The 26,754-nt window shown below is 39.0% G+C and overlaps 1 protein-coding gene across 3 annotated transcripts; it reads left to right on the top strand.

The window, feature by feature from the left end:
• Window positions 1-723: 723 nt before the first annotated feature.
• On the top strand, window positions 724-23,314 carry SSR1 (signal sequence receptor subunit 1). 3 transcript variants are annotated; one of them, XR_013345202.1, is made up of 9 exons: window positions 724-892; window positions 6,264-6,382; window positions 8,953-9,040; window positions 9,262-9,524; window positions 10,395-10,471; window positions 12,465-12,543; window positions 13,680-13,773; window positions 18,393-18,695; window positions 20,192-23,314. XR_013345202.1 is itself a non-coding variant. In XM_077810669.1 (9 exons), the coding sequence occupies exons 1-9, from the start codon at window positions 808-810 to the stop codon at window positions 20,196-20,198; spliced, it is 876 nt and encodes a 291-aa protein (XP_077666795.1). In that variant the 5' UTR covers window positions 724-807; the 3' UTR covers window positions 20,199-23,314. The 3 variants fall into 3 exon arrangements, 2 of the variants coding, with proteins under 2 accessions (XP_077666795.1, XP_077666796.1); XM_077810669.1 differs by having other exon boundaries at window positions 18,393-18,456; XM_077810670.1 differs by having other exon boundaries at window positions 18,393-23,314.
• The last annotated feature ends 3,440 nt before the right edge of the window (window positions 23,315-26,754 follow it).

Consider the following 26,754-nt stretch of genomic DNA (forward strand, 5'->3'; position numbering starts at 1 on the left):
CCTCATCTGGAGTACTGTGTCCAGTTTTGGGCCCCACACTACAAGAAGGATGTGGAGAAATTGGAGAGAGTCCAGCGAAGGGCAACAAAAATGATTAGGGGTCTGGAACACATGACTTATGAGGAGAGGCTGAGGGAACTGGGATTGTTTAGCCTGCAGAAGAGAAGAATGAGGGGGGATTTGATAGCTGCTTTCAACTACCTGAAAGGGGGTTCCAAAGAGGGTGGCTCTAGACTGTTCTCAATGGTAGCAGATGACAGAATGAGGAGTAATGGTCTCAAGTTGCAGTGGGGGAGGTTTAGGTTGGATATTAGGAAAAACTTTTTCACTAAGAAGGTGGTGAAACACTGGACTGCGTTACCTAGGGAGGTGGTGGAATCTCCTTCCTTAGAGGTTTTTAAGGTCAGGCTTGACAAAGCCCTGGCTGGGATGATTTAACTGGGAATTGGTCCTGCTTTGAGCAGGGGGTTGGACTAGATGACCTTCTGGGGTCCCTTCCAACCCTGATATTCTATGATTCTATGACCTTGCCTGTGCGCACTAGAGGACTGGGAAAGGAGACCGTTCCCGCAGCACATATGCGTTTGAGTTTCTGGGCATGCGCCCTAAGGGCCAGAAGAAAGCGTACGTGTTGCTTAAGTCACGTGATCCCCTCCCGCTTCCTCAACGGAGCCACGTCCTCTGCGGTTCGGGGGCGGGGTTGGAGAACGTGCGTGGCGTGAGCGCGCCAGGTTCCCGGATGGAGGCGATGGTGATCGCCATTTGGGCAAGAGCAGCAGTGGCGGAGGGTGCTAGGTAGCTGCTACGATGAGATCCCCGACCCAGCTGCTGTTGCTCGTGCTGCTGGGCTTTCCCGCCGCCCTGCTGCTCGGCGGAGGTCGCGGCGGCCTGGGTGAGAACGCGCGCGCTCGTGTTCGGCGAGACGTTGATATTTGAAATTCGAACGGGAAACGTTAACCCCTTCCTGGAGCGGGCGAGCGCGTGAGGGGCTGGGCCTGGGCTTCCCCGGGTGGGTGGAGAGGCTAGGTATCCGGTCATAGAGCGTCGGGGCGAGGGGTGGGCCCGGGATCCCCCTGTCCAGTTTGGAGGCGGCCAGGTCCTGCCTTCCTGGTGCCGGGCTCTGTTGCTGGGCATGCTGGACATGCCGGCGGCAAGGGCGGCGCCTTCCCCCGCGCTCAGCGGGGGCCGGCCGGGGGGCGCGGGGAGCTCCCCTTCCAGAAGCGGGCGGGGAGGTTGAGCGGCTCGTTGTCCGCGAGGCTGACGTGTCACTGGTCTCCCCACTCCGGCGACCGGCCCCTGCATGCGAAACGGTCCCGGCTCGGGGGCGTCCTCCCGGACACGGGCCGCGCTCCCCGGTGCCTCCGGGGCACCCGCGGCGACGCGCGACGCGCTGCAGGGCTGGGCAGCCGGACGAGCCGGGGCTCGGGGGTCGGTGGTTTTCCGTTGGCAGGTGTCACAAACCAGAGCGAGCCCAGACCGCCAGCCTCGGGGCCAGGGACCTGACACGTCGGGGCCACCGTTTGTACTGCTGCAGTGAGCAGTAACTTGCTGGCAGGCACCTTCGCTTCTGGGGGGTGGGTGGCGGGGGGGGGGGGGGGAGAGCATCATGTCAAGGCAGCCAGTAGCGAAACTCGACCGTGTGACTAAGCAGAGAGGCTGCTAAATTACAGCAGGGAGTGCATGAAATGGCTGTAAGGATCTTTTTCTGGACTCGCTATACAAATTGATGAGTGCATACTTTAAAACGGCAGGTTAATGCGTTGGCCCCCAGGCTTCTTTTTTTCCCTTCCCCAAAGTGTCCTTCAAATAATAAAACACTCATGTCTGTTTACACTGTAATTTTATCTGATTTAGCCTTGAAAATTGCTGATAATATTAAGTTGTAAGAGGGTTGAAGGGCAACGCTGTACTTGCACTCTTTTCTTCCTGGGCACTGCATCATATATCATGTGTTCCTCTTCCCACAAAAAAGCAACTCTTTTTCTACTATTGCCACATCATCATTCCTTCTGAAATCCATTGAAGGGATCACAGATTAGTGTGTTGTTTAGAAAACACGTTTATGTAGTGAGTTATAAAATAACAGAGCAGGCACTGGTTATAATTAAGGTCATGTCAGGACTTTAATTATAAATCCAGTATTCACAAACTCTTAACTTTCTGAAATCTTCTAGGGGCTGAAATTATTTCAATTAGTCGTGGCTAAGCAGTAAACTTGAAAAGTTTCAGAAAGTCTTTCTACAAATTGCTTAACATAAAATTTGAATTTTACAGATCCACAAGAGGATTTAGTAATTGTGAGGCTGAACTTTGTGACACCTAATTTTTAGGCACTTAGAAAATCACAGGAATTACACTTCAATCTGAGAAGCCTGAATTTGATGCCTAGGCTCCTGTATAATGGATGAGGAGAAATAGACACCATAGACTGCAATCTGCTAAGCCAGTAGGCTCGGCTGCCTAAACTAGCCAATGAGAGATGCCGACCGCAGGGGTATAATAAGCAATCTGATTGACAGGTTTCAGAGTAGCAGCCGAGTTAGTCCGTATTCGCAAAAAGAAAAGGAGTACTTGTGGCACCTTAGAGACTAACCAATTTATTTGAGCATAAGCTTTTGTGAGCTGTAGCTCACGAAAACTTATGCTCAAATCAATCTGATTGAGACTGCTGTAGGGCCACACTAAATTCAGATTTTTCTCCGGTCCAGAAGAGGAGAATTGCTCCTGGTTTATTTGGGAGTAGGTGCCCTCCGTGCTGTGCAAAGCTGCTCTTTTGCTTACAAGTTCCTTAAACTTGATAACTTTGGATTTTTCCTCTATTTTTGGGGGTAGAATGAGGAAGAGAAAGCAGGGGAATTAATTTTGTTTCTGTAACAGTGAAAGGTCACTATGAATTTGAAATCTGTTAATCTAAAATGAGTTGAATAGCTCCAGGTACTGTATCTACCCTTGACCTCCCTGACAATTTTTTTGGATTTACATTCCCATTCTACTATATTTTAAAACAATATCTTTCCTATTTATTTGTAGGTAGGTTGATGCCTCCAGGCCTCACTCAGGTTTTGGGCCCACAGGGGACATAGTAAAGCTGCACATGAATTGCTGTCAAATGCATGAAGTAAATAGGGATATCCTTTCTCTTCAGTTAAAGTAATTTTAGGTGTAACAATAACAGGTAAATTAATTCAGACAAATGGGGTTAAGTTGGCTGTCTTTAAGATCACAGGGCTTAGAACAGTGGGTCTTCATGCACATAGGTTGAGTTATTCATATGCATGTTTGTAGAGTTGGACCTCTGAATGCTTGTCAGGAAATTAAAGTACACTTTATTGTAAAAGGTATGGCTATGTTGTGCATAGGTATTCATGTTCTTAAACATGAGAACTCTTAATGTTTGAAACCATGCCACTCAATAGGAAATGTAATATGGTCAAGTTGTAATATGTAATATTACATATGTAATATGGTCAAGTAATGTGGTCTTAATTTTCTTGTTCTTGAGCATTTAAATGGTTGGTTGTGCACACATGCAGTTCTGTTTCTGGTGGGGAGCTTTGCATGAGCCATATGATTGGGGATTAAATGTGTAGTCTTCAAACTTCGTCAATATGGGCCTACATATTTTAAATGTGTGTCAGGACTCACTTTTACAAATGAGGATTTGAGCTAATTTTATAGGTGCTCATATATCATGAATGTGATAAAACACTGATGAAGTGAGCTGTAGCTCACGAAAGCTTATGCTCAAATTTTTTAGTCTCTAAGGTGCCACAAGTACTCCTTTTCTTTTTGCGGATACAGACTAACACAGCTGCTACTCTGAAATGAAACGCCTAATGACTTTGAATTAAAGGAAAATTGATCCAGACCAATTATTGATGTGAGTGTTGATATTTGTGGTGGGGAAGAATTTCAGAGCAGGTGTGGAAAAATAGCACAAGATGCCTTTAGTTATAAATCCACTATAGCATTCTGATCATTTTGACCTGCTAAAGTGAACTTTCTTGGGTCCTTAAATTGTATCCGTTGCTATAATTTGATATATACTATATGATATATTACAAGGCCCTTGCCTTAGTATTTATTGCGTGTGTCCCCCCCCCCGTCCCCCCCCAAGATTTTGAAGAAGCTAGTATCTGGATTTTACTCCTCTTCTCTCCCCCCCCCCAATTTTTTTTGATTATTTGGGGGGGGGGAAGGGGGTCTCAGGACTCTCACTGAGGAAGCAGATGGGGTCAGGGGGGCAGCTCTAGGCTCCCTGCTCATCTCATTTCCCCCAACGTGCAGGCGCAGCAGCCTCCAACTGACAATTACCCTCCTCTGCCCAGGCATGCTGAAGAGGCTGGCAGGGATTCTGTGAGGAAATGGATAGGGCTGTGATGAAGGGCCAGGTCAGGAGGGTTCTCCGCCCAGTAGGCGAAGTGGACGGGACTCTGTATCCTGGAGAATGAGATGGGCAGGAGCCAGGTCCCAGTAGCCGAGAGCGCCTGCATAGAACTCCCCTTACCCCCCGCTGGAGAGTGTTAGTACTCATGGGGTGCAGCCTTCCACTCCCCTCCTGACCTCAGCCCTTCAGTGCATTCCCATTCTCTTCCTCTGTATGGGGGGGGGGGGGGGGAGCAGGAGTGGCAGGGAGCCAGGCTGCAGCACCAAAGACCACCCAACCAGTATGTCATGAGTACCCTGGGTCCCATGAGCACTGAACACCCCTTCTCCCATCTCTTGCCTGCTGCTTTTTGTTTTCATATTTTACCAATTTTCACCATTTTAATTTTTGAATAAACAATAAATAAAGTTCCAGGGAAATTTAAGAAAAAATTAAAACTGAAAATGAGAAGGGCTTAGATGCTTGATTCCATTTAGTTCTAATTTCAGACATTTTCCCATCTTGAGCCAAAATACTGCAATATAACACATAGCAAGGGATAGGAAATGAGCACTGGAGCATCCAGTTAGTTTAGCTCAGTGGTTCTCAAACTTTTTTTTTCGTGGACCACTTGAAAAGTACATAGGGTCTTGGCGGACCACTTAATGATGTTTCCAAATGTTGTTTGTATCATTAGCTAACTATTTGCTTTGGATAAAAGTACTGTATTTAAAAAAAACCCTTTATTTTTTTTGTTCTACAAATAAAAGCGCACAACTCATTTTAATATCAGTAGTCTTACCTTTCTAATGCGATGGATATGCCCTCTCTCCCCTGTCGCAGCAGCCCTTGAGCTGGGGCTGGGAAGGAGGGCCATCTCTCTGCAGCTCTGGAGCTGGGGAAAGTTGCCTCTTTTTCTGGCCGCCGCAGCCTTGCACATCCCAAATTCCCCCCCACTCCCCCCCAACTCCCTCTTCTCACCCCACTGTCCCCTCCCACCTGCACCCTATTCCCCCCCAAGGCCACCACCTCACTTTACATGTGTGTCTTCTCCAGGGTCCAGACACCTAATTAGTGGAGCCATGCCTGTGCAGCTCTACTAATTAGGTGGGTGGCCCTTTATTTTGTTGTGTGTGGCCACCCAGACATGCACCTTAGAGGGAACTATCCACGGACCATGTGAATGGAGCTTGCGGACCACAGTTTGAGAACCTCTGGTTCAGCTGAATGTACATGTAAAATGGTGCATTTATTTCTGCCTTTTAAAGATCTCTCAGGTCCAGATTCTGACCTGAATTGTTGAACTACATGAATGAAAGCAATCCAAACAGTCAGATTCCTCAATGTACATAAAATAGCATGGTTTTATTATTTCTAACTATTACTAAATAAATTAGCATCTGATTTTTCAACTTCCTGTTGTATAAATGTAGGTTTAAGATTTAGTGGATTACTTAGGAATAAAGAACGCTTTCATATCAGCTACACCAAATGTTATAAACTTACAATAATGAGACATTCATGGTAAAATCAGGAGTCTAAGAAGCAGCTTGGTTACTTCCTAGTACCATATGGCAAACACCTTGACAAACCTTATTTTCACTTTTTTTCTCTGCAGTTGTGTGCACCAAAGCTTTAATTTGTTTTGAAATTGCTGGTACATAAATGACTAAATTTTAAAACCGTATTCAATAGAAAGTGAAGTTTCCAAACTGATAGCAGTTTCTGCTTATACAGACCAAAACTTCTGCATAATATTTTGCAACTAAAGCCTCAAGCTATATCTCCTACCAGTAAATGTAAGTCTTGGAAAACTGAAGTATGATCCCAACGTCCCGTTAGTCAACCACACTTACAGAAAATGACTTATGGTATTTCCATCTTGTTTTGTTACTAGGTTCAAGTTCACTAGTTGCAGCCCAAGATGCTACGGAGGATGAAGAAGCAGTCGAAGATACGGTAGTTGAAGATGAAGACGATGAAGCTGAAGTTGAAGAAGATGAACCCACAGACTTGGTAGATGTGCATAGATTTTTGTTTCAAAGCATTAGATTAAACGGCTTCTTTAAGTTAGAGGTTAGATGGATTAGGTATATCACTTTTAGTAGTCCATATTTAATTTCTTTAAAGTGGCTAAAGAAAAGTATAATTAAGGACCTTAGAAATATTTTCAATTTGGGCAACTAGGAAGGATATAAGAGGAACAACTAAATAGTAATTGGAACACTGTGCCTAACAGCATCTTAAAAAGAGAACACCAAGTGAAATTGCACAATTCATGCTTTTTCCCACTTCAGCATTCACTTTAAAAAGATAATGGTATTTCTTCAGTGTAAATTTGGTTTGTCATATTGTCTCTTTGAAGTCTCACTTAAGCCCTGCAATAATGTTTGAAGTCTAGTTTTGAGGCATATTTTTGCTTCTATTAATTACATCTACAGTCTGAAATAAAATCACCAAGGTACATTTGTCGTGCCACCAGAAATATCACTTTCCTTTTTGAAGCAAGTATTTCAAAATCTTGATGTGATATGATTTATGTAGTGTTACTAGTCACCTCTGGCATATTTAACATTCAGCTGTTAAATACCTGGTGGAGGCTAATCTCTTGACATCAACTCATGCACATTAATGCTAAGAAACTAAAATGAAAACTTGGGGTGTGGGAATGGGAAAATAAAGGAAAAAGGAGAGAATATGAAAAAAGAGAAGGATGTGTGAGAATTTTTATATAAAATAAAGGAAAAGAATTACTAGATTACTGCTTAATAAATACATTTGATGCATTTTACTGGTTTTCATCAAATTTATTTGATGCCCTTCCATACTACATGACCAGCTTAAGAGCAGTTGGATACTATTCAGCAGGAATTAAATATTGGTGGAATTAATGGAATACATTCAGTGTACATTGTCTATTTAGCCATCTCTAGTAGTAAGTTGAAAATTGTTAAATACGGTTTTCAAACAGTATAGGACTGGTCTTGAAATAACACAAGATGTGGCTTTGCATTGAAGCATGAGATGTCTTTCTCTCTGGTTAGGAGGCTTAGTTTTTGGGTTAGTAAGGGAATAGAGGTAAATTTTTGAACTCCTAGGGATGAATAAAGTAGTGAAAACTCTAAAAATTTCCTATGTGCTTGATTTTCTTCAAAAAAATATTTGGTCCAAGAATAAACGTTAGAATGTAAGCTTAATTGAAGCCTAACCTTGACCAACGAATTGACAGAACTCGGTTAAAAGTAACCTTCACGTACTAACTTTTATGTGATTAACAGTATTTCACAAAATATCTACAGAGTTTTACAAGTAGAAAACAATATTATAATGTGAGATGCACCTCATTTCAAGGATTGTAGCATTGGTAATACCATTACCAGGCTAGAAACACCTTTATTATAAATAGCTGCTGCCCTTAAGAATTCCTAGATGAATAGCAAATCACGACCAAAATTTTTACAAGACATAGGATGCCTTGTTTCAAAAGTCTGTCCTCTTATTTAGAGATGGACGGACAGTCATACTATTATAATATAGGGATGAGAAAATGAAGCCTGACCAGAATGTGGACTCAAAGAACAATTAAAGGGACTCCAGAACCTGAGTTCAAACACAATACAACTTTTGTACCATTAACATCTTAAAATGAAGCTGAAATAGTCTTTAAACAAAGATTTTATCTTCAGCAAAAATTACTTTCTATTGTCTAAGCTATATTCTGTAAGATCTTTGTTTTAATAAGCAACTGACACCATCTTGGAGTGGGTATGGAAACTTGCTTGAATTTTTGAAGTTATTTTTAGACTGTTCATTTAAACAGTGACACTCTCCTGTAGCTTTGTGATCAGAAGCCTTATCCTCTAGGTAGAATTGAAAGGTGTTTGTCAAGACGTCAGTTGAGATTATCTTCCCTGTAACGGTTGACTACTAAAGTGTCAAATTACTGAACTGCTTTATGTTTAGTCATGTCATCAAATAATGCAGAGACTATACAAACTTATACACCTATCTTGGTTAGTAAACAGGGAACTATATTTTGGCTATTTAAGTAGTTACTTGAAAATCTTCTTAATACGTTTACATTTAACACAATTTTATATTGCATAAACATTTACAAGGAGGATGCCTTGTTCTTGGTTTTCACTTCATTATAAAGTAACTAGATGAGAAGGACAAAACAGCCCTTGGCTTAGACCATGCTCTTTTTTAAAAAATAGAGAACAACCACATAACTGGGGGAAACTAGACTCCACGATTTTAGATTACCAACTCTAAGCACCTCTTGTACTCTAGAGCCTATGAATATGGTAATCATGCTGCATTTAACTCTCAGCAGCCGTTTACAGGGCTGGAGAACTAGCAGCTCAGGGTCAAAGAGAAGCAAACAGCAGAGAGTTGGCAGTCTGTCACATCAGAATAGTTCTGCATCAGCAGCAGCTGTAAATGTTATGAGGCATCCTGTAACAAAATTAGTGGGACAAAACAAAATACTTCCATTACACTTAATGTATAGGGTTCTCATAAAATGTGCACATTCTTTGCTTCACTGTTTATTATAGGTTTTTCAAAAAATTCTCTTGTCTTAGATAGAAGAAAAAGAGGAAGAAGATTTATCGGGAGAACCTAAAGCCTCACCTAGCGCTGATACAACTATCTTGTTTGTGAAAGGCGAAGGTAAGGTGTGCACGAGTCCTGTAGCAATCTATCAAATGTTTGGCTGTTGCTGACTGGTCGCTAGTTTTAAATGTCATTACACATGCATAAAACAATGCTGAAGCCCTAATAAAGCACTATACAGTTTTTTGGGGGGGCTGAGTTTAAACTGGCATTTTTGTGCACTTTAACACTGGCATGGCGTATACAAACTTTTCTAACCTTAAGATATTATGTTCTAGACTTTCCAGCAAACAACATTGTAAAGTTCCTGGTAGGCTTCACCAACAAGGGTACAGAGGATTTTATTATTGAGTCTCTTGATGCCTCTTTCCGGTACCCTCAAGACTATCAGTTTTTCATCCAGAATTTCACAGCTCTTCCTCTGAACACAGTGGTTCCACCACAAAGACAGGCCACATTTGAGTACTCATTCATCCCTGCGGAGCCTATGGGTGGTCGTCCCTTTGGACTGGTTATAAATCTGAACTACAAAGACTTAAATGTAAGATGGTTTTGAAATTACTTTTACTCCTTCAAATTAAAGTGGAATTGGGGGCAGGAAGGGAAAGGCTAATCCAGTTGATAGTGTTTTAAAAAACACCTAGTATCTGTGTAGATACCATTAAATGCTTAGACCAACTTATTTTTTCTGTTATGGATATGTATTTGATTGTAGATCTGTACATGTTTTGTGTGCTATAAAATTACACTTGAACTTACAGTAGCTAGGGATATTATAGCACTTAAGGATAGTGAATGGTGCTCTGTCTTTACAGAAAAACTTGACTTTCTCCTGAGATATCTTGTAAACTCACTGGGTGAGATTTGTGTAGTCCCATGAATTTGAATTAATGTGACCAATGCTGGCAAGTGTTGTCATTAGCTTTTTAGAAGATTTATCAAAGGCACTAATGGGAGTTAGGTGCTTGGCTCCCGTTTACTTTCAGAGGAGTTAAACATATAACAGCTTCTTGCACCTTTGAAAGTTCCCTCCAGTGAACAATGTAATAAGATCCTCAGTGCTCAATAGAACATCTCTATCACACTACAGAAAGACATGAAATTGGTAATAGCATTTGTGCTAAAGCCATGGACACTGTATCACATGTTCTTATGTAAGATTTTTTTTGTGTTCTACATACTTACCAAAGGTATTGCTCTTCAAGTCTTCGGCTAGCTCATTTCAGAACCCCTTGCAGTGTTTTCTTCCATAGCTATATGACTTACCTTTTTGTTGTGAGCTAATTGGTTCCTCTGCTCTCCACATAGTAGTTTGTCCTCAGAGGTTTTTAGAATCTCATCACATTTCCTTGGAAGGCATTACAATTACGAGAAGTTAAACGGTTTTAAAAATTAATCATAATTATTGCAGGGCAATGTGTTCCAAGATGCTGTCTTCAATCAAACTGTTACAATTATTGAAAAAGAAGATGGATTGGATGGAGAAACGTAAGAGAAATTTGAACTTGCTTTTGTTGGTAGTACATCAGCAGTAATGTACTTCTATATGTGGCCAGTTAAAAATGCTTTTGTCCTCATTTCATGGGATGCTGGAAATCCTGTATGGCCTGGTGATGGTAGAGCATTCGGAAGAGGGGAGAGGAAATAGAGGCTGTGCATTCTTGTTTAATGTGAAATAAAACTGATTGGATGTGCAGTTTCTCAGAGTTCAGAAAAATTCTGTACCTAATTTGTATTTCAAAATATAGCCATAATATTACTATTTCAGATAGGATAGCTTTCATTACTTTTCCAAGTCCTGAGTGTAAGTGTGGCCTATTGGTATTTGCAGGAATAGCCTCAATCTGAGGCTGTATTCCTAAATAAAATTATTCGTAGGGAGTAAGGGTGACACAGATGGCTCAGGGTATTGAGATGCGGTCCACATTTTGAAGGCTGAAGTACCTGTGGTATACCATTTCACTGTACTGAGGCACTGTTTTAAATTAGTTCAAGTTGCAATCTGAGGGGTTCTTTTCAGGTGGCAACATGTGAATTGTGAGTCTAATTCCTAGTTAACATATGCCTTCATCACAATTTTGGGGAAATGCAAAGAGGCTAAAAGTCAATTGCTATGAAAACAGAATTACTTGTCCCTGGAAGTAGCTTGCAGTTTCTTCTGGGGAAACTTCTAGCTGCTTTACTTCATCTGTGGATTAGAGGCATTCATTATGAGCATTTAACTAAATTGTCGAAAGAAAGGAAAGGAGATGATGCTCTCACTACTTGTTAAACGTACCTTAAAATATTTTGTGTGGAATTTTCTAAAGCACCTACATCACCCTTTTGAAGAAGATAACAAGCATTTACAGATGACTGTACCAGAATTTGCCTGCTTCACAAATCAATTTCCAAAAGCTTATTGAAAATGTCTCTCTTGATGATTCTGATTGTTAAGCTCTTTCTGCAGTGACTTTTATGAAAACAACAAGGATTCTGGTGGCACCTTAAAGACTAACAGATTTATTTGGGTATAAGCTTTCATGGGTAAAAAACCCACTTCTTCAGGTGCAAATAAACTTGTTAGTGTTTAGGGTGCCACTGGACTCCTTGTTGTTTTTGTGGATACAGGCTAACACGGCCACCCCTCTGATACTTGGCACAATTATTTTTATGGTTCATAGATTTAGAACTTCTTGTCAGCTTCAGCTTGTAAAATTGGTTAGTTTAAGACCTTGGAGGATGATCTACTATTCATAATAAGGGAACCTAACCTCTTAAATACTGAATGAGATGTAAACTATAATTGGAATCTATGGAAAAAGAATTCAACTATCCACTTAGTCTAGGAAATGTACAGGCTGTAGAACACTCCCTCCATAAGTTCTAATTTAGGTATCCACTTTTTAGGATGCTCCATCACCAGTAAAGATTTCAGGGTATTCTTGCAACATGTGCGTTGAGGTGGTGTATACTACAGAGGTGATTATGTAATGTGGTCTCATAGCTTTTGTAACTGATTAGTAAATTAGCAGTCACATTTATTCATTCTCTTACACACACCCCATTTTAGAATTTGGTATGTCATGTTAACTTTAGCAAATGTGAACGTGGAGAAATGTCAGCTAAATATATATTTGTTGAAGACTGCCAAATGGCACTTTTGTATGAAAATTTGCCCTGTTTTTTTCAAGTAAAAGTTAAGATTACTGTAACTTATCAGAGCCAAACAACTCTATTTGGTTTACTCTGTATTTCACAGTACTTTGTATTAAGCTTCTTTCTTTCTCCTGAAAGAGATGGGGGAGAGACCTCATAAACTTATTTAAAAAAAAAAAAAAAGTGCTTGTCAAACCACACACTGTGCAGAGGTACTCCAGGGGCCCGATAAAATTTCTGCAATTCTCATTCTTTGTTTTAAACAACGGATTAGACTTCAAACTGAAGATGACCCTACTTTTTTTTCTCTTTTCCCCTTCCTCTCTCCCTTTTACCAAATAAGAATCTTCATGTACGTGTTCCTGGCAGGACTTGGCCTACTTGTCATTGTTGGTCTACATCAATTACTAGAATCTAGGAAAGTAAGTAAGCAATTATGTACATGCACTTATCATATATATATATATATATAGTATTCTGTTGATGCTGAAAGCGTTAGCTTCCAGTCAGAGTAATACACCTTTTGTGGCCTATTATGGCACAAAAGAACTCATGAAAATTTAACTTTGATCAGTGAAATTGAAGAGAAACAGGTTGATACTAGAATTCCTCCTAGCCTTTGAACAGAAATGTCTGAGCTGTTTTGTAACTTTAAAAAGTTATGCTGATGAGTTGCTTGTCTACCACTGTGCCTTTGCTTACCTTCTTCCACCATAGCAATGGTCAGCCTTGTGGAGTAAAAGGCTCTGGTGTTATCCAAATGGCAGGAGTGTGCAGCTACAAAACTACATTTTCACATACTGTTTACAACCTCATTGAAGTCCTTCCTCATTTCCTCCTGTTATGTCAACTTTTAATGCCCTGTCTTAACTTTATATTGTAACCTTTGGGGCTGGGATCATGTATTCCTACATGTTTGTATTTCCTTAGCATGATAGCCCTGAGTATTGAACACTATCATAATATTACAACTAATGGTTTGTCGTCATATTGATTTGGCCAAGTAGTACATCTAGTGAAAGTGTAATTCAACGATCCAGGTACCACAAGGGTGTTGATTTCAAAGAGTAATAATAGAATGCTATTAGGGAAAAATCCTAAATTTTTTTTCAAAATGATAGATCACAAGTACACTGGAGATAAGAGTAGTGTTTTGTAGATTTCTGCTTTTTTGTTGGTAATTATTTAATACTGTACTGCATCATTGATATGTATGGAGCTGTATGGGAATCTAGATATAATTCCTGCCACATGGAATGAGAATAATAAGAATTTAAAAAGCTTAAGATCTGACACCTTATTAGAGTTCTGACAAATTACTTAAGGTGTCCAGTTTGCTAAAGTTAGGCTACAAGGAGAGCTTGACACTGTAACTGTTCACAAGCTTAAAGTTTATTTTGTGTGTGCTTAATGACAGTTGGCTTTTACTAAATACAAGAATTTCTTATTTAGGTTTAATACCCTGACATTTGTACTACATAAAGCTTCCTTATGGAAGGCAAATCTGTTCACATCTCTTGGTGTGAGATAAACATATTCTTGCCTCAAACTCTTCCAGAGAAAGAGACCAGCACAGAAAGTAGAGATGGGCACATCAAATCAAAATGACGTTGACATGAGCTGGATTCCTCAAGAAACTTTAAATCAGATCAGTAAGTAGTAAGCCTTTCACAACTGGGGCATGATTCACTTGTTTTATCAAACTGTTAAATATTTTTTACCAGATTCTTAAGCCATCTGCTTCATGAAACAGGTTCAGTCTAGAAGTATCTTAAGCATATGCACCTTTTTGAAATAACTTTTGCGTATTACACCGTAATTAGTTATTTTAAATAGTAAGATGTTTTTAAAGGTAGACTCTAAACAGACTTTTGTAGAGCTAACAGTAGTAGCCACCACAAACTTTTCTTCCTGTCTGCTAGTCATTTTCATTAGATTCCATCTCACTGGTTCGCTAGAAGCGAAGTCCAAAATAGGTGTTACATGGCAGAAGTGATCTATAAAAAAAAATTTTTTTCTTACCCATTCTTTCATAGACTGGCCTTCAGCACTGCTGACCCTCCAACCAAAGTTTGATCACAGAAGTCTGAAGTGGTCCTACTGAGAAGTCCTAGTGGAATAAGACATTCACCCCTCCTCCTTCCCCCCCCCCCCCCCCATGAGTTTTCAGTCTATAGAATGAACCCATTTAAGACTATCAAATGATCATCAAAGTGTATGATCTTGTACTTATCAAACACAAAACATTAAGACTAAGGTTGTGTAGCTGTATTGGAGTCCTAAATATCACTAACTTCTGTTAAGAATGCTAAACCCAAATTCAGTATCTGATTTTTCTTAGGCTGTTAGAATGCTTGTGGATATTTCTAACTTCTCTTTTGCTGTTTTTTCTGTTTTGCTTTCCTGTGGCTTCAGTGCAGAGTAGAAGAGGTGAGGCATTTAAACTTTGACAGTGCTTTATAGTAACTGGGGGGCTTTTACTATGCATCTACACTAACTGGATTTTGATAAAATTCTAATTCATCACTGCATGTGGGAGTCATTGTAATAGCATGAGAGCACTGGTAAGATTTAGGGGCGTCAAGCGATTAAAAAAATTAATCGTGCGAACAATAATAGAATACCATTTAAATATTTTTGGATGTTTTCTACATTTTCAAATATATTGATTTCAATTACAACACAGAATACAATGTGTGCAGTGCTCACTTTATATTTTTTATTACAAATATTTGCACTGTAAAAAACAAAATGGTATTTTTCAATTCACCTCATAAAAGTACTGTAGTGCAATTTCTTTTTCATGAAAGTTGAACTGACAAATGTAGAATTGTTTTATTTTTGAATGCAGTTATTTTTTTGTACACAATGTAAAACTTTGGAGCCTGCAAGTCCACTCAGTCATACTTCTAGTTCAGCCAGTCACTCAGACAAGTTTGTTTATATTTTCAAAAGATAATGCTGCTCGCTTCTTGTTTAGAGTGTCACCTGAAAGTAAGAAAAGGCATTAACATGGCAGTGTTGTAGCCGGTGTTGCAAGATATTTAGGTGCCAGATGCGCTAAAGATTCATGCGTCCCTTGGTGCTGCAACCACCATTCTAGGGGATGTGCATCCATGCTGATGACAGGTTCTGTTGGATAACAATCCAAATCAGTGCAGACCAACACATGTTCATTTTCATTATCTGAGTCGGATACCACCAGCAGAAAGTTGATTTTCAGTTTCAGTGGTTCAGGTTCTGTAGTTTCCACATCGGAATATTGATCTTTTAAGACTTCTGAAAAAATGCTCTACATCTTGTCCCTCTCAGACTTTGGAAGGCACTTCACATTCTTAAAGCTTGAGTTGAGTGCTGTAACTATCTTTAGAAATCTCACATTGGTACCACCTTTGCGTTTTGTCAAATCTGCAGTGAAAGTGTTCTTAAAATGAACTACATGTGCTAGGTCATCATCTGAGACTGCTATAACATGAAATATAGGGCAGAATGCGGGTAATACAGAGCAGGGGACGTACAATTGTCCCCCCAAGTAGTTCAGTCAGAATTTAATTAACACATTTTTTTTAACAAGCATCATCAGCATGGAAACATGTCTTCTGGAATGGTGGCCAAAGCATGAAGGGGCATATTAATGTTTAGCATATCTGGCACATAAATACCGTGCAGTGCTGTCTACAAAAGTGCAATGTGAACACCTGTCCTCACTTCCAGGTGATATTGTAAATAGGAAGTTGGCTGTATTGTCTCCCGTAAATGTAAACAAACTTGATTGTGTTACCGATTGGCTGAACAAGTAGGATGGAGTGGACTTGTAGGCTCTGAAGTTTTACATTGTTTTGTTTTTGAGTGTAGTTATGTAACAAAAAAATTTCACAATAAAGAGATTGCATGACAGTATGTGTATGAGGTGAATTGAAAAATACTATTTTTACAGTGAAATATTTGTAATAAAAATAATGTAAAGTGAGCACTGTACATGTTGTATTCTATGTTGTAATTCAAAATATTTGAAAATGTAGAAAAAATCCAAAAATATTTAATAAATTTCAGTTGGTATTCTATTAACAGTGTGATTAAAACGACGATTAATCACGATTAATTTTTTGAGATAATCGTGTGAGTTAAGTGTGATTAATCAACAGCCCTAGTAAGATTACAGACCTTGGATGTTGCAGGTAAACAACGTATTGCAACATCTAATAGATACAAGAATACTAAAACTAAAGGAGGATCTATGACTCTGTTTTGGTAATCTAGTTTAAAAGTGCAAGGTGTTTTATTCCCCTCATATTACTGCATAGATGAAGGCTGCAATTGTGAGAAGTTTTGTGTGGGGTTTTTTGTGGGGTTTTTTTAGTGAAAAGAACAAAAATCATGTATATGTAACAAGGAGAAAAGGTCAGATCTCATTTTAAATACAGTTAGTTCACTTTTAGTACAAATAACTGCATATGCCATAATATCTCTTGCATGTAGAATTTTGCACACTGTTAGTCAAATCTGTGAAACTTTACAAATCTATCTTATGGTGTGGGACTACTCATGATGAGGACTGGGAGAAAACTTGGATAGGGAGAAAGGTAGGTGAGTACTGGAGCAGCATCCAAGAGTACCACAGTCTGCACCTACTGTATGAAATTAGTTGTGCAAGCTGATGGAAGTGATAGTGGCTATGGATCTGTGGCCTTAGATAATGTGGCGTGAAGTGTAAGAGTAACCATTAGAAAATTGACGGTTATATGACTCAGGAGGGATGCTGGTCTGCTGGATTAGGCATGGATGCTATTGAGACCTAGTTTATAATCCTTAGGCTGACACTGAGTTGCTGTGATTGTGGGCAGATTACTTATACTTCCTGTGCCTGTTTCCCTATCAATAAAAATGGGAATAGTATTTTCTTACCTGGTAAAGGTCTGAGGACTGGTTTTGCATCATAATTGTAAAATGCTACAAAACTATTGGGTCCCTTCCTGTATCCTACCTGTTTCTTTCCATAGGTCTTTTTGGTGGGGAGGTAGTGAGTGGTATAGAAGACACTAGAGGGAATAAGGTTTGTAGAGGGAATGTGTATCAGAAATATGAAAAGGTGCATAAATTAGCAACAGAAGATTTTAGAGTAAAATGGAGAGATTGATAGGGGTCTAAACAGCAAGGCATAAAATACTCTCTGGAGCCAGGGGTTCAAATTTAGGCATGATTTTATATTTTGGTTGTGTTAATTAGTGACTTGATACTGAAATAACCTTGAACTTCCTGGCTTTCAGATGTTTATATAAAAGATTTAAGACTTTTTTAAAAACTGTATATTTACAGCTTTCAAAAGGTAGAATAAAGTTTTTTTTTTTGTCTGGGAATCTCTGTACACTTTCAGTAGTAAGACTGTTGAAGACACTGACCCATATTTGAAGTGTCTTAACCTAACCAGCATTTGTAAAAACAGTTAGATCTATAAAGGCACCGGTGATCTAGATATTGCCCCCCTCCATGAATAGCTGCACTTGTCTTGTACAAGGACTGAAAATTCTTCTACTCTGTTCTTGTTGCACAAAAAGCATCCCTAGAGCAAAGGACAGTTGTAGGCCTGCCATAATCAGTTTTGTAAACTACCAGGATTAAACATCAAATGATTATTTTATAGTATTGTAAGGCTCAATGATTCCTAGAGTCATGGGATTTAAAATCATCATGGCTAATATCTCTTTTGCCCCGCTGAATTCTGATGTGGTTACCTCAAACCATTAAAGGAATATTTGATTCCAGCTGTTAGATGGTAAAGCATTACTCTCTAGCAGTTGATAGGATGATAGAAAATAATATGCAAATTGCTGGAGGCGTTTAATTAACGGAAGGTAAGTGTAGGGGTTTTGGCATGGCTTCTAAAGGAACCAATAGAGCATGTAATCCTTTTAGCTGGGTACAGATTAATGTTTTGAATGCAAAGCACCTTTCATTAAATGTATTTTAGCATTTTATTTTGTTTTTTACAAACAAATAATAATCAGTCCTGTGAGGTACATGTCAAAGAACATGAAGACTTGTATGCCCTGAAGTTAAATAATAGGTTTTAAATACTATGCTAATAGCATGTTCAAAAACAATCAAGTAAGTTTCTCTTTCGTCTCAAATCTGCCTCCTGCATAGCAGTGTACTGGAAAGCCAAATAGCAATTTCCATTCTATTCAGGAAAAACATAAGAATACATGTGCCCTTTTAATCGGATGTACTATTTGCCGCAGTTTAAGTAATTTTGTCTCCTTTTCTCCTTCAGATAAAGCTTCACCAAGGCGGTTGCCCCGCAAAAGGGTACAGAAGAGATCAGTGGGATCTGATGAGTAAATGTTAATTAATACAACAGTTCAGCCTTTACTAATCCTGCCCCTCCTCCCCTGTTTTTTTCCTGGATTGCAGTAGTGCACAGAATCCATATCAACATGAGGAAAATACTACTTACTATTTTTGGACTGACCAATTTATCTGACCAGTGATAACATTGCTGAAAACATACTTCTCATCCCTTTTTTAAGATAACAAAATTGCTTTTGGGGCAGGGGAATGAGAGTTAACCATTAAGGTGCGTGTGTGTGCGTGCGTGTATAAACAGTTGATCTTAACAGAATCATTGTGCTACCTGAAATGTGCCTTTAGAGTCCTATGTAATGCTGGCTTGTCTGCAAACCTTTCTGAAGTTTCTGGATTTTTTTCAGAAATCCAAATGTGTAGTTGCCTAATCTATTCTGATTGTATCCTGTTTATATATGAGTCTTCATGCATTTTTTATTATGTAGTATCCTAAAGCTCTGAACTTCATTCTTTGCTGCACACATAGCTACTTTTATTAGGATTTTTATATGTTCCTACTTCAGTGATGATGCACTGATTATCTGGACATTTTTTTAAATGTAGCTAGTATTCTAAAGGCACAAGCAGGTGTAACTGCTTTTAGCAGTACAGAATTTTTTTGCTGCTGTTTGATATAATGCGCACACTGTGAGACCTAAGAATCCAAATGTATTTGTATAAATGTTAGGGATTTTTACAGCAGCAAAACTTGCGAAGCATGAAATGGTATGTAATCTATATAAAAGATTCTTTTTACAAAATCACCCAGTTATATCTGTTTAAATTGTTAATTTATTTAACTTTGTGCCAACAGTTCTGGTATTTTGGACCATAGAGAGAGCTGTGGAATGCTTGCTCAAGTAATTAATAGGCCCCAATTAGTGTTCAGTGACTTCCCTACCCTTACAAAAACTAGAAGAATCGCAAGTAGCAAAATGCATTGAGTTTCATAAATTACATTGGATGCAAAAGATAATGGTCTTATGAAGTTATGTTACACAGACTAGTTAATGTACAGTAAAGACTTTTTGTAAACAAATTTTAATTTCAAATATACCCTGCAGGTGTACAAAGCTATGAGTTCTTAAATGACAGTAAAAAAGAAATTAACTTTGACCCTTTCTTTTGTGTAGTTATGTGAAGTTTTGATCTTAGAAAGCTATAAGTATATTACAACAAAATTTAAGTAACTGAGTCACAGTGAAATGACAGCTATTGGAAATACCTAAATCTTACTCAGACTTTAAATTGGATTGTACTTCATGCAAGTTTTGTTTAACTTCTTCAGGTTATTTTCCATTATTAAATACATGCCAGTTCAACCTACATTTAAAAGATACAAAGCTATGCACCCTCAAATAGGATTTGTTTTGTAGAAGATTCTAGTTTCATGATTACTATAAACTTAAGTACAGATCTGTCACTAAAAATGTATAGGAGAATAAGTTTTGGTATAGGCAACTGGATTTCAGTCTTGAATTCTTTGACAATAAAAGGAAGGAACATAAGGCCATATTTTTTTTTAATATAGATACCTAAATACCTAAAGTTAGGTGCTTCTGAAAATCCAACCTGTCTGAATCATTAGGTGCCTAAATACCTTTTTAAAAAGTCCCTTAGTCATCATTTTGAAGTTTGCTCAGTTTGGGAAAGGCAGTGATTTGGGACTTGTATTTTAGTTTTATAGTTTTCTTAGTGCTTATTTCTTGATCTGCCTTTGTTCTGCAGGGACTGAGCATCTGAGCCAATGACAGATGAACAATACCTGCAAATCATTTCCACACTGGGTGTGAAACAGGGTCTAAGGTCTGAAACTCCCTGTACTGGCGCTACTGTACTATAAACTTCCCTGTAAATGAAGTGTGAATTATTTTGACTCTTGTCTTGGTGTGGAAAGTAACTTCCTGTTTTTAACAGTGCTTGACTTACAAACTTGACAACATATAACTAGCCAGTAAAGAATGTTTAATTAACACATTGCAGGATCTAATAGATTATTAAAAATGTTGTACAGGCTGATCATAGTAAATCAAATACACTTAAACCATCCTCCATTTAGCTGAAGTGGCTGGTTGCTTGCATTAGCTGATGTACAAAGTTGTTGTTTTGAAGGTAGCAGTCAAATGATTATCAGATTATATTCATACTCTCCTGCTTCAGCAAAACAATTAAGTAAGCGGGGGAGAAACTGACTGAACCCCTTGCATTTTAATCTCAAGATTATGCCTGAGTACTTGAATTCACTGAGAATCTTTTCAGCATGTGGTGATGGGCAACCACAAATTTAACATCTCTCCTAGAGTCAATTTGAAATCCGGAAATGAAGTGCTATCTCCATCTACATTCCCAAGGAAAATAAAGGTAACAAGGACAATTCTGGATTGTGAGTCTTCACACAGGAGGCAAACCCTATGCACTGTACAAAAGCAAAGGACCAGAACACATTTATTGTGATGGGGGTTCCATACGGTAGCAATTTGGAGTATCCAACTTCATTCTTTCACCTTAGTATAAATGAGAAAGTGGCCCTCATTCTTAATACTTCTGAAACACTCAGATACATGGTACAACTTGAGATTTAATAAGTACAGCTCTTCAACTACACAGAACTCAGGTGAGTGTAGGTTTTTTATTAAATAAAAGCAAACTTTTTAAAGTAGTGTTTAGAAATAACTGTCAAATATGATACTTCCATTTAACTCTTGGTCTTCCCCAGCCATGAAGCAATTTAATGTAAAATAGAACTAAAAATAATTACTACTAGAACAACTTAAAAAAAAAAAAACTTGTTATAAATTAGTCAAAGTAATCTATACAAGTTTTTTTTTTAAGGAGAGCCAATTGTTTAATACTTCCATTACATTAGGTAATCAAGGTCACACTTAATGGGCACCCAGCCAATTGGAATGGGAGGAAGAAGGTAGTGCTATGTGGCACAGAAGGAAATAGAGCCAGTCTTCAAATTTCTACACTTGCATGGGTGTTGTGGTAGAGGTTAGGTATGATGTAAGAGGGAAAACTTCTTGGTGGGGGTTACATTATGCTAATTTTATTTAGTGACTTGAGCTGTAGTGATCACAATTAATTTTTAAGGCACTACTTCCACCACTAGCATGAAATACTTATAGTGCAACTTGCCATTGACTTAGATAGGAGTAAATTTTAGTAAGCAACCCCTAACAACTTCTTGGGGAGAATCTTCCTACTTTTAGCTCTCCATTAAGTACTTTACATGCATTAAATAGCATGGTTCCAATTTCTTGTTCCCCTTTAATATACTATAGTTAAAATTTAGCAATACTGCAGTTCTGTGTGAAATGGCCAAGCCTATAGCAATAATAGATTTTAGCATCTCCTCTCAGCACGTGGATCAATCCAGTACACTGAAGTCTCTAAGTAGTGACATACAACTTGGTTGTTCGCCATAATGGGCTACCTTACCATCTGCAATTGTATATTTGAATTAAGTAGTAAAACGTTTTAGGATTACCCCTATAAACTTAAAGGGGTGTAGGTAGCCTACTTTGTGCACATATTGGGCATCTCAGGTCACTAACTTTTAGCCTAAAAAGGGAAAGCTATTAATGCAAGTTCTCCTTTGGGAAAGTGATTAAAATCAGTTTTACAACATCAGTGCTCATAATAGCATGCTGACTATTAATTTGAATGTGTGTGTCAAACAGTTCAGACCAATGCTCCTTTTTCCTTCATCCTACTATCAAATGCTCTATCACTGAAATTTCAGTCTGGCAGAAACAAATAAGCACAAAAGTGAATCTGAGTGAACTGCTTTCCAGGCAAATCTGATACAGGAGGAAGTGACTGAAGCCAGACTTACAAATAGAATTTTGTATGCAATACCATGAGGAACCATGGCCAAGTAACTAAAGCACAGACCAAGACAGTAGATTGAAAAGGTTCTAGTGCTAGGCCTGTTGCAAATTTAGTATGACTGGGAGACATTTAAGATGGCTGTACTTGGTTTTACAGATCTGTGAAAAGGGAATAATACTTCAGTCTTTATGCACTGTTTATAAAGGACTCCTGAAATCCTTGCTGGTGCTCAACACCCATTACTTTCACTGAAGAGCACTGAATTTATGGCAGCTAGGGGAAAAGGTAACAGTAACTCCCCTGCAGAGATAAGGAATTGTATTTTAAGTTCTTTTGAAGATGAAAAATGCTAACTTCATAGAAGTAACTCATGAAATACTTGTCAAGATTTTCAGTATTGTGCGCAAGACTTGGCGCTACCCTCATTTTGAAGAGGTGCTGATTGCTGTATAGAAGACTTTTATGCCCTTCCAATTGATCAGTGCTCAGACTGAATAGAGTGCAGCAGCCTTACAGGGTCATAAGAATCTGGATTTGTTTTTCACATACCATACTCTTGTTTAGCTAAATATATGAACAGCAAACCACAAGGAACTTTCACTATAATAAAGCGTAGGTTCAGAAGCTGACTGCACTCTCTCCATTCTGGTTGCAGTATACTACCCATCTTAATCACCTTTCCCTGTAAGCAATTTAGTTACCACAGTAATGTTATGATTCTGTATGGGAGGGAATATGCTCTTAACAGATATGGTTTATAGACCCAATTTGAGAATCCCTTTGAAAGTGAAGGGACAGACTGTTCTGGACAATTTGAGGTTCAGCTCATTGAAGTTATACCACAACTGAAATACAAATTGCATTTTTACTTTACCTGCAAATTCTTAAACAGTTTAAGGGAAAGCAAAATCACTCTTGAAACTACATCTCCAGGGTTGTTTTTTGTAAAACAAACTTGAAATTTAGTTTTTTTGTAGTTTGTTTTGTTAAATAAAGTACTGGTATAGCACTAAAAAGCCTGATTGGTACTATGTGATTATTTTTGCTGATAAGTGACCAAGTAATCTAACTGTGCATACGTATTTAAGCAGATGTAAAACACCTTGTACTTTTAAAAGCTACTTCTGTATTGAATTGTAGTACACAAACTAGCAGCCTGAGCTCACCTGTAAAAAGAATAAAGTACTTGATTGGGAGGGAGGGGGAAAGCAGTAGCACCTGTTCTGAGCATAACTTATTTATCATCTTCTATTCTCCTCCTGAAACACTTCCAGGGGTCTGTTAAATTTACAATTAGGAAAGTTTTCAGTTACCTCCAACTTGAAAGGGTTTACAGGTTCCTGGATGATTGGATTTATGAATTTCTGCACCTAGGAGACTCAAACAAAATGCTTAAGTAGTTAATTCATAGTTGATGATTGCCTGCACTTTAATTCACAAAACCAAACTTTCATGTTAAGCTCAAGTGGCTACGGAACAGTGGAGATACAAGCAACAGGAGAAGTAGAAGCAGTTTCCAAAAACTCTTCCTCTCTCATCTTTGGTTTCTGGTGCTGCTACCTTCTAAAAGCAAACTGGAACTTTGGCATATACCTACAATTTAGTTATGACATTTCTTAGATGGCAAACTAGCCTTAGGTATGGATTCCTGGCACAAGTCTTCACAGAAGCTAGTGCTGGAATACAAGTTTGTACATTAAAAGCTATAGGGTAGGGCCAAACTGCTGCTTCCAAGTCACATGCGGCTCTTTTACAGTTAAAATGCAGCTCATGAAGCTCCCCATGTCCCCTACCCTATTCTCCGCCTACCAGACTCAGGGGAGCACCAGGCTTCTGCCTTGTGGTGGTGTAGGGCAGCAGCTCCAAGCCCTGGCAGGTGCACCCAGCTCTCAAACTTCTGAAGATCATAATCGGCCCATGGGATTAGCAGTAAATTATCTGCAATACACTAGTGGTATAGTTTGAAGGCTGAAACTGAAGGAATTAAAAAGGTACGGTTATTAAAGGTGTAAGCTGTAGTTGCCCTAAAAAATAGTTCAGGTGCTCATTTTGTTTTTCTTATCCCATGCTCTTTTTTTTTAATGTCCTGAAATGGGACCTCATGTCAAATTCTTTCATACACATTTCACCCGCAGCTGCAGCCTCTAGTTTAACTGAGGCCAGGCTCCCTTATGTTACCAATTTTGCTCATTCTAAGACTTAAGGGGGAAGGCACGGCCGGCTTCTTCACTTTGTAACAGTACCCTTATCGCTTAGCTGGTGCTTTGGTCGTGTGGATACCCTACCATGCTACTCTTTGCACAGTACTAATTTCCAAGCATGATATACCTCTTCCCTCTGCTAGTTCCTGATAGTTGGGGAGCCATTGTAGCCAAGACTTCCAACCTGCTTCAACAACCAGATCCTTTCTCTTGGCATAGCACTCACTAGTGGCAATCCAGAAAAACACTTTGTCCATTGCCCAAAATATTAGGCAGCTTGGGTTTGGCCAGTCCCCTAAGGTTTGACACTACAGAATGCACACATGTAATTTGGTTTCTAGAACTACTTGACTCTTTCAGTTAGTTAATTCTGATGGTCAGTAAATGTTTGTCAGCATAACACTAACACATTATTTAATCCTTTTTACACTTGAATATAAAATGCAAATATGGCATTAGTATTTGGTATTGGATCCCTGGGGCAATAGCCAAGTTTGTGTTTACAGATAGTAAAGACTGATTTAACAGCAGCCACTAAGTGAAGACTCCATTCAGCCTCATAGCTTACAAAAAGGTACTGTGTAAAGTACAGAGGAGTACAGCAGGACTGAGACACTGGCTTGATCAGACAGGGACTATATAGCTAGGCAAGAGCTAAGCAAATCTCCACCATAATTTATTTTCAACAGGTGCAGAAAACAGATCACATCTGTTGTTTTACCTTTTGTACTGTACATACTTTCATGAAGCATCAAGGTTTAAGTTTGACAACAGGATCCCCTACTGCAGCAGCAGTAGTAGTAAATAGAGAATGGAGTCAGGTAAGGTCAAGTATGTTAAAAATTAGCCTTGCTTAAAGTACATACTTGAAAATAAACAAAGTTAGTATAAAAAAGCCCCCAAGTGACAACCCTAATATCACATGATCTGCAAGTGAGAAGCTGTCTAGCCTTTAACCCAATTTAGCCAGCCAGACAACAGCTAAGCAGCAAACACTTGGAAAGGAATGAAGTACCCGGAAACGACCTCGAAATGTGCTGCAAGTCAATAACCCAAATCCTGTGCAGATCCAAGAGGTGAGACTTCAGACCACTTCTGCCATATCTGAAGCAACATATTGGAACACTACTTATTTACCAGGTCTTCTGCACCTCTCCCAACTTGTTCTGGGCAGCTCTGTCCACAATGCTAAACTCAGGGTATAGACAGCTAGTAGGAAGTGGCTTCCACAATCAAAGTGAGAGTGCTGATCACCTCATCATGAAAGCTAGGTGTGGTCAGGGTCCTCCTGGCATGTCCCTCAGATGAGCAGGAGATGGGTACCTTTGGAACAACCACCAGGAAAAACTTCCAGTTAAATATTTCTGCTTTCACAAGTTGCTTGTCTCCATAGGTAGTGTGAGCATTTTGTGTTGTCCTACTAAATTATATTGTGGACAGACCCTTGCTCCTCATTTCCCTGCTAGCTATCTTAGCAAATGAAATACTGTACCTGCCATATTCACACCTTATATGTTCACAGTACTTCACTGAGACTATAAAATGTCATGTCAGAGCTTTAAACTGAGTCTCTTAGAAAGTGACAGTCTGCAGGATAAGACCATCTCCCTTTGTATAGTCATTCAAAACTGGATACATTGGTCACCAAAAAAACAAAAACAAACAATCAGCTTTTTTACCTCATTGTATACCTGAAGAACTTGTTGGATCATATTAAAGAAGTTCTGTATTAAAATCACAAATTAGTTTGATTCCCCATAGTTTAAATTCCAAGGTATTACTAATTAAGAGGTCTCTTGGTTTTTGGTACTGTTTCTCTCCCTCTATGTGTGAAACTTGCAAGCTGCTAATTGCGTTAGTACATTCTAAGACAGAGTCTATTCTCAAAGCAATTCACAGAGAGAGAGACTCAAAGCAATACTCTAACAACAGAAACAGCACCCAGAGACTCCCCACCCTTTTGTTGTATTAACAATTGTGATTAAAATAGAGATAGAGGATGTATGTGGATGGATGCTTGGTGTGGATAATAACTGAATGATCAGGGAGGTGCCAGCCTAAGAATCCAGTGTCCATCGGCTGAAGAAGGCGTCAAGTGGAAATAACCAGAGGACCCCCCGGAGGGCAGACTGGAATCCACCCAACAGCCTCAAGAATGGGAGAACCAAAGAACAAGATAACATCTAGCAGCGTGGAGCTACCAGGAATGTGCCATCTGCTGATTGATTCAGCAACAGCATGATGAAGCAATTCCCA

Source organism: Eretmochelys imbricata, chromosome 2 (assembly GCF_965152235.1).
Source record: "Eretmochelys imbricata isolate rEreImb1 chromosome 2, rEreImb1.hap1, whole genome shotgun sequence".
NCBI lineage: Eukaryota > Metazoa > Chordata > Testudines > Cheloniidae > Eretmochelys > Eretmochelys imbricata.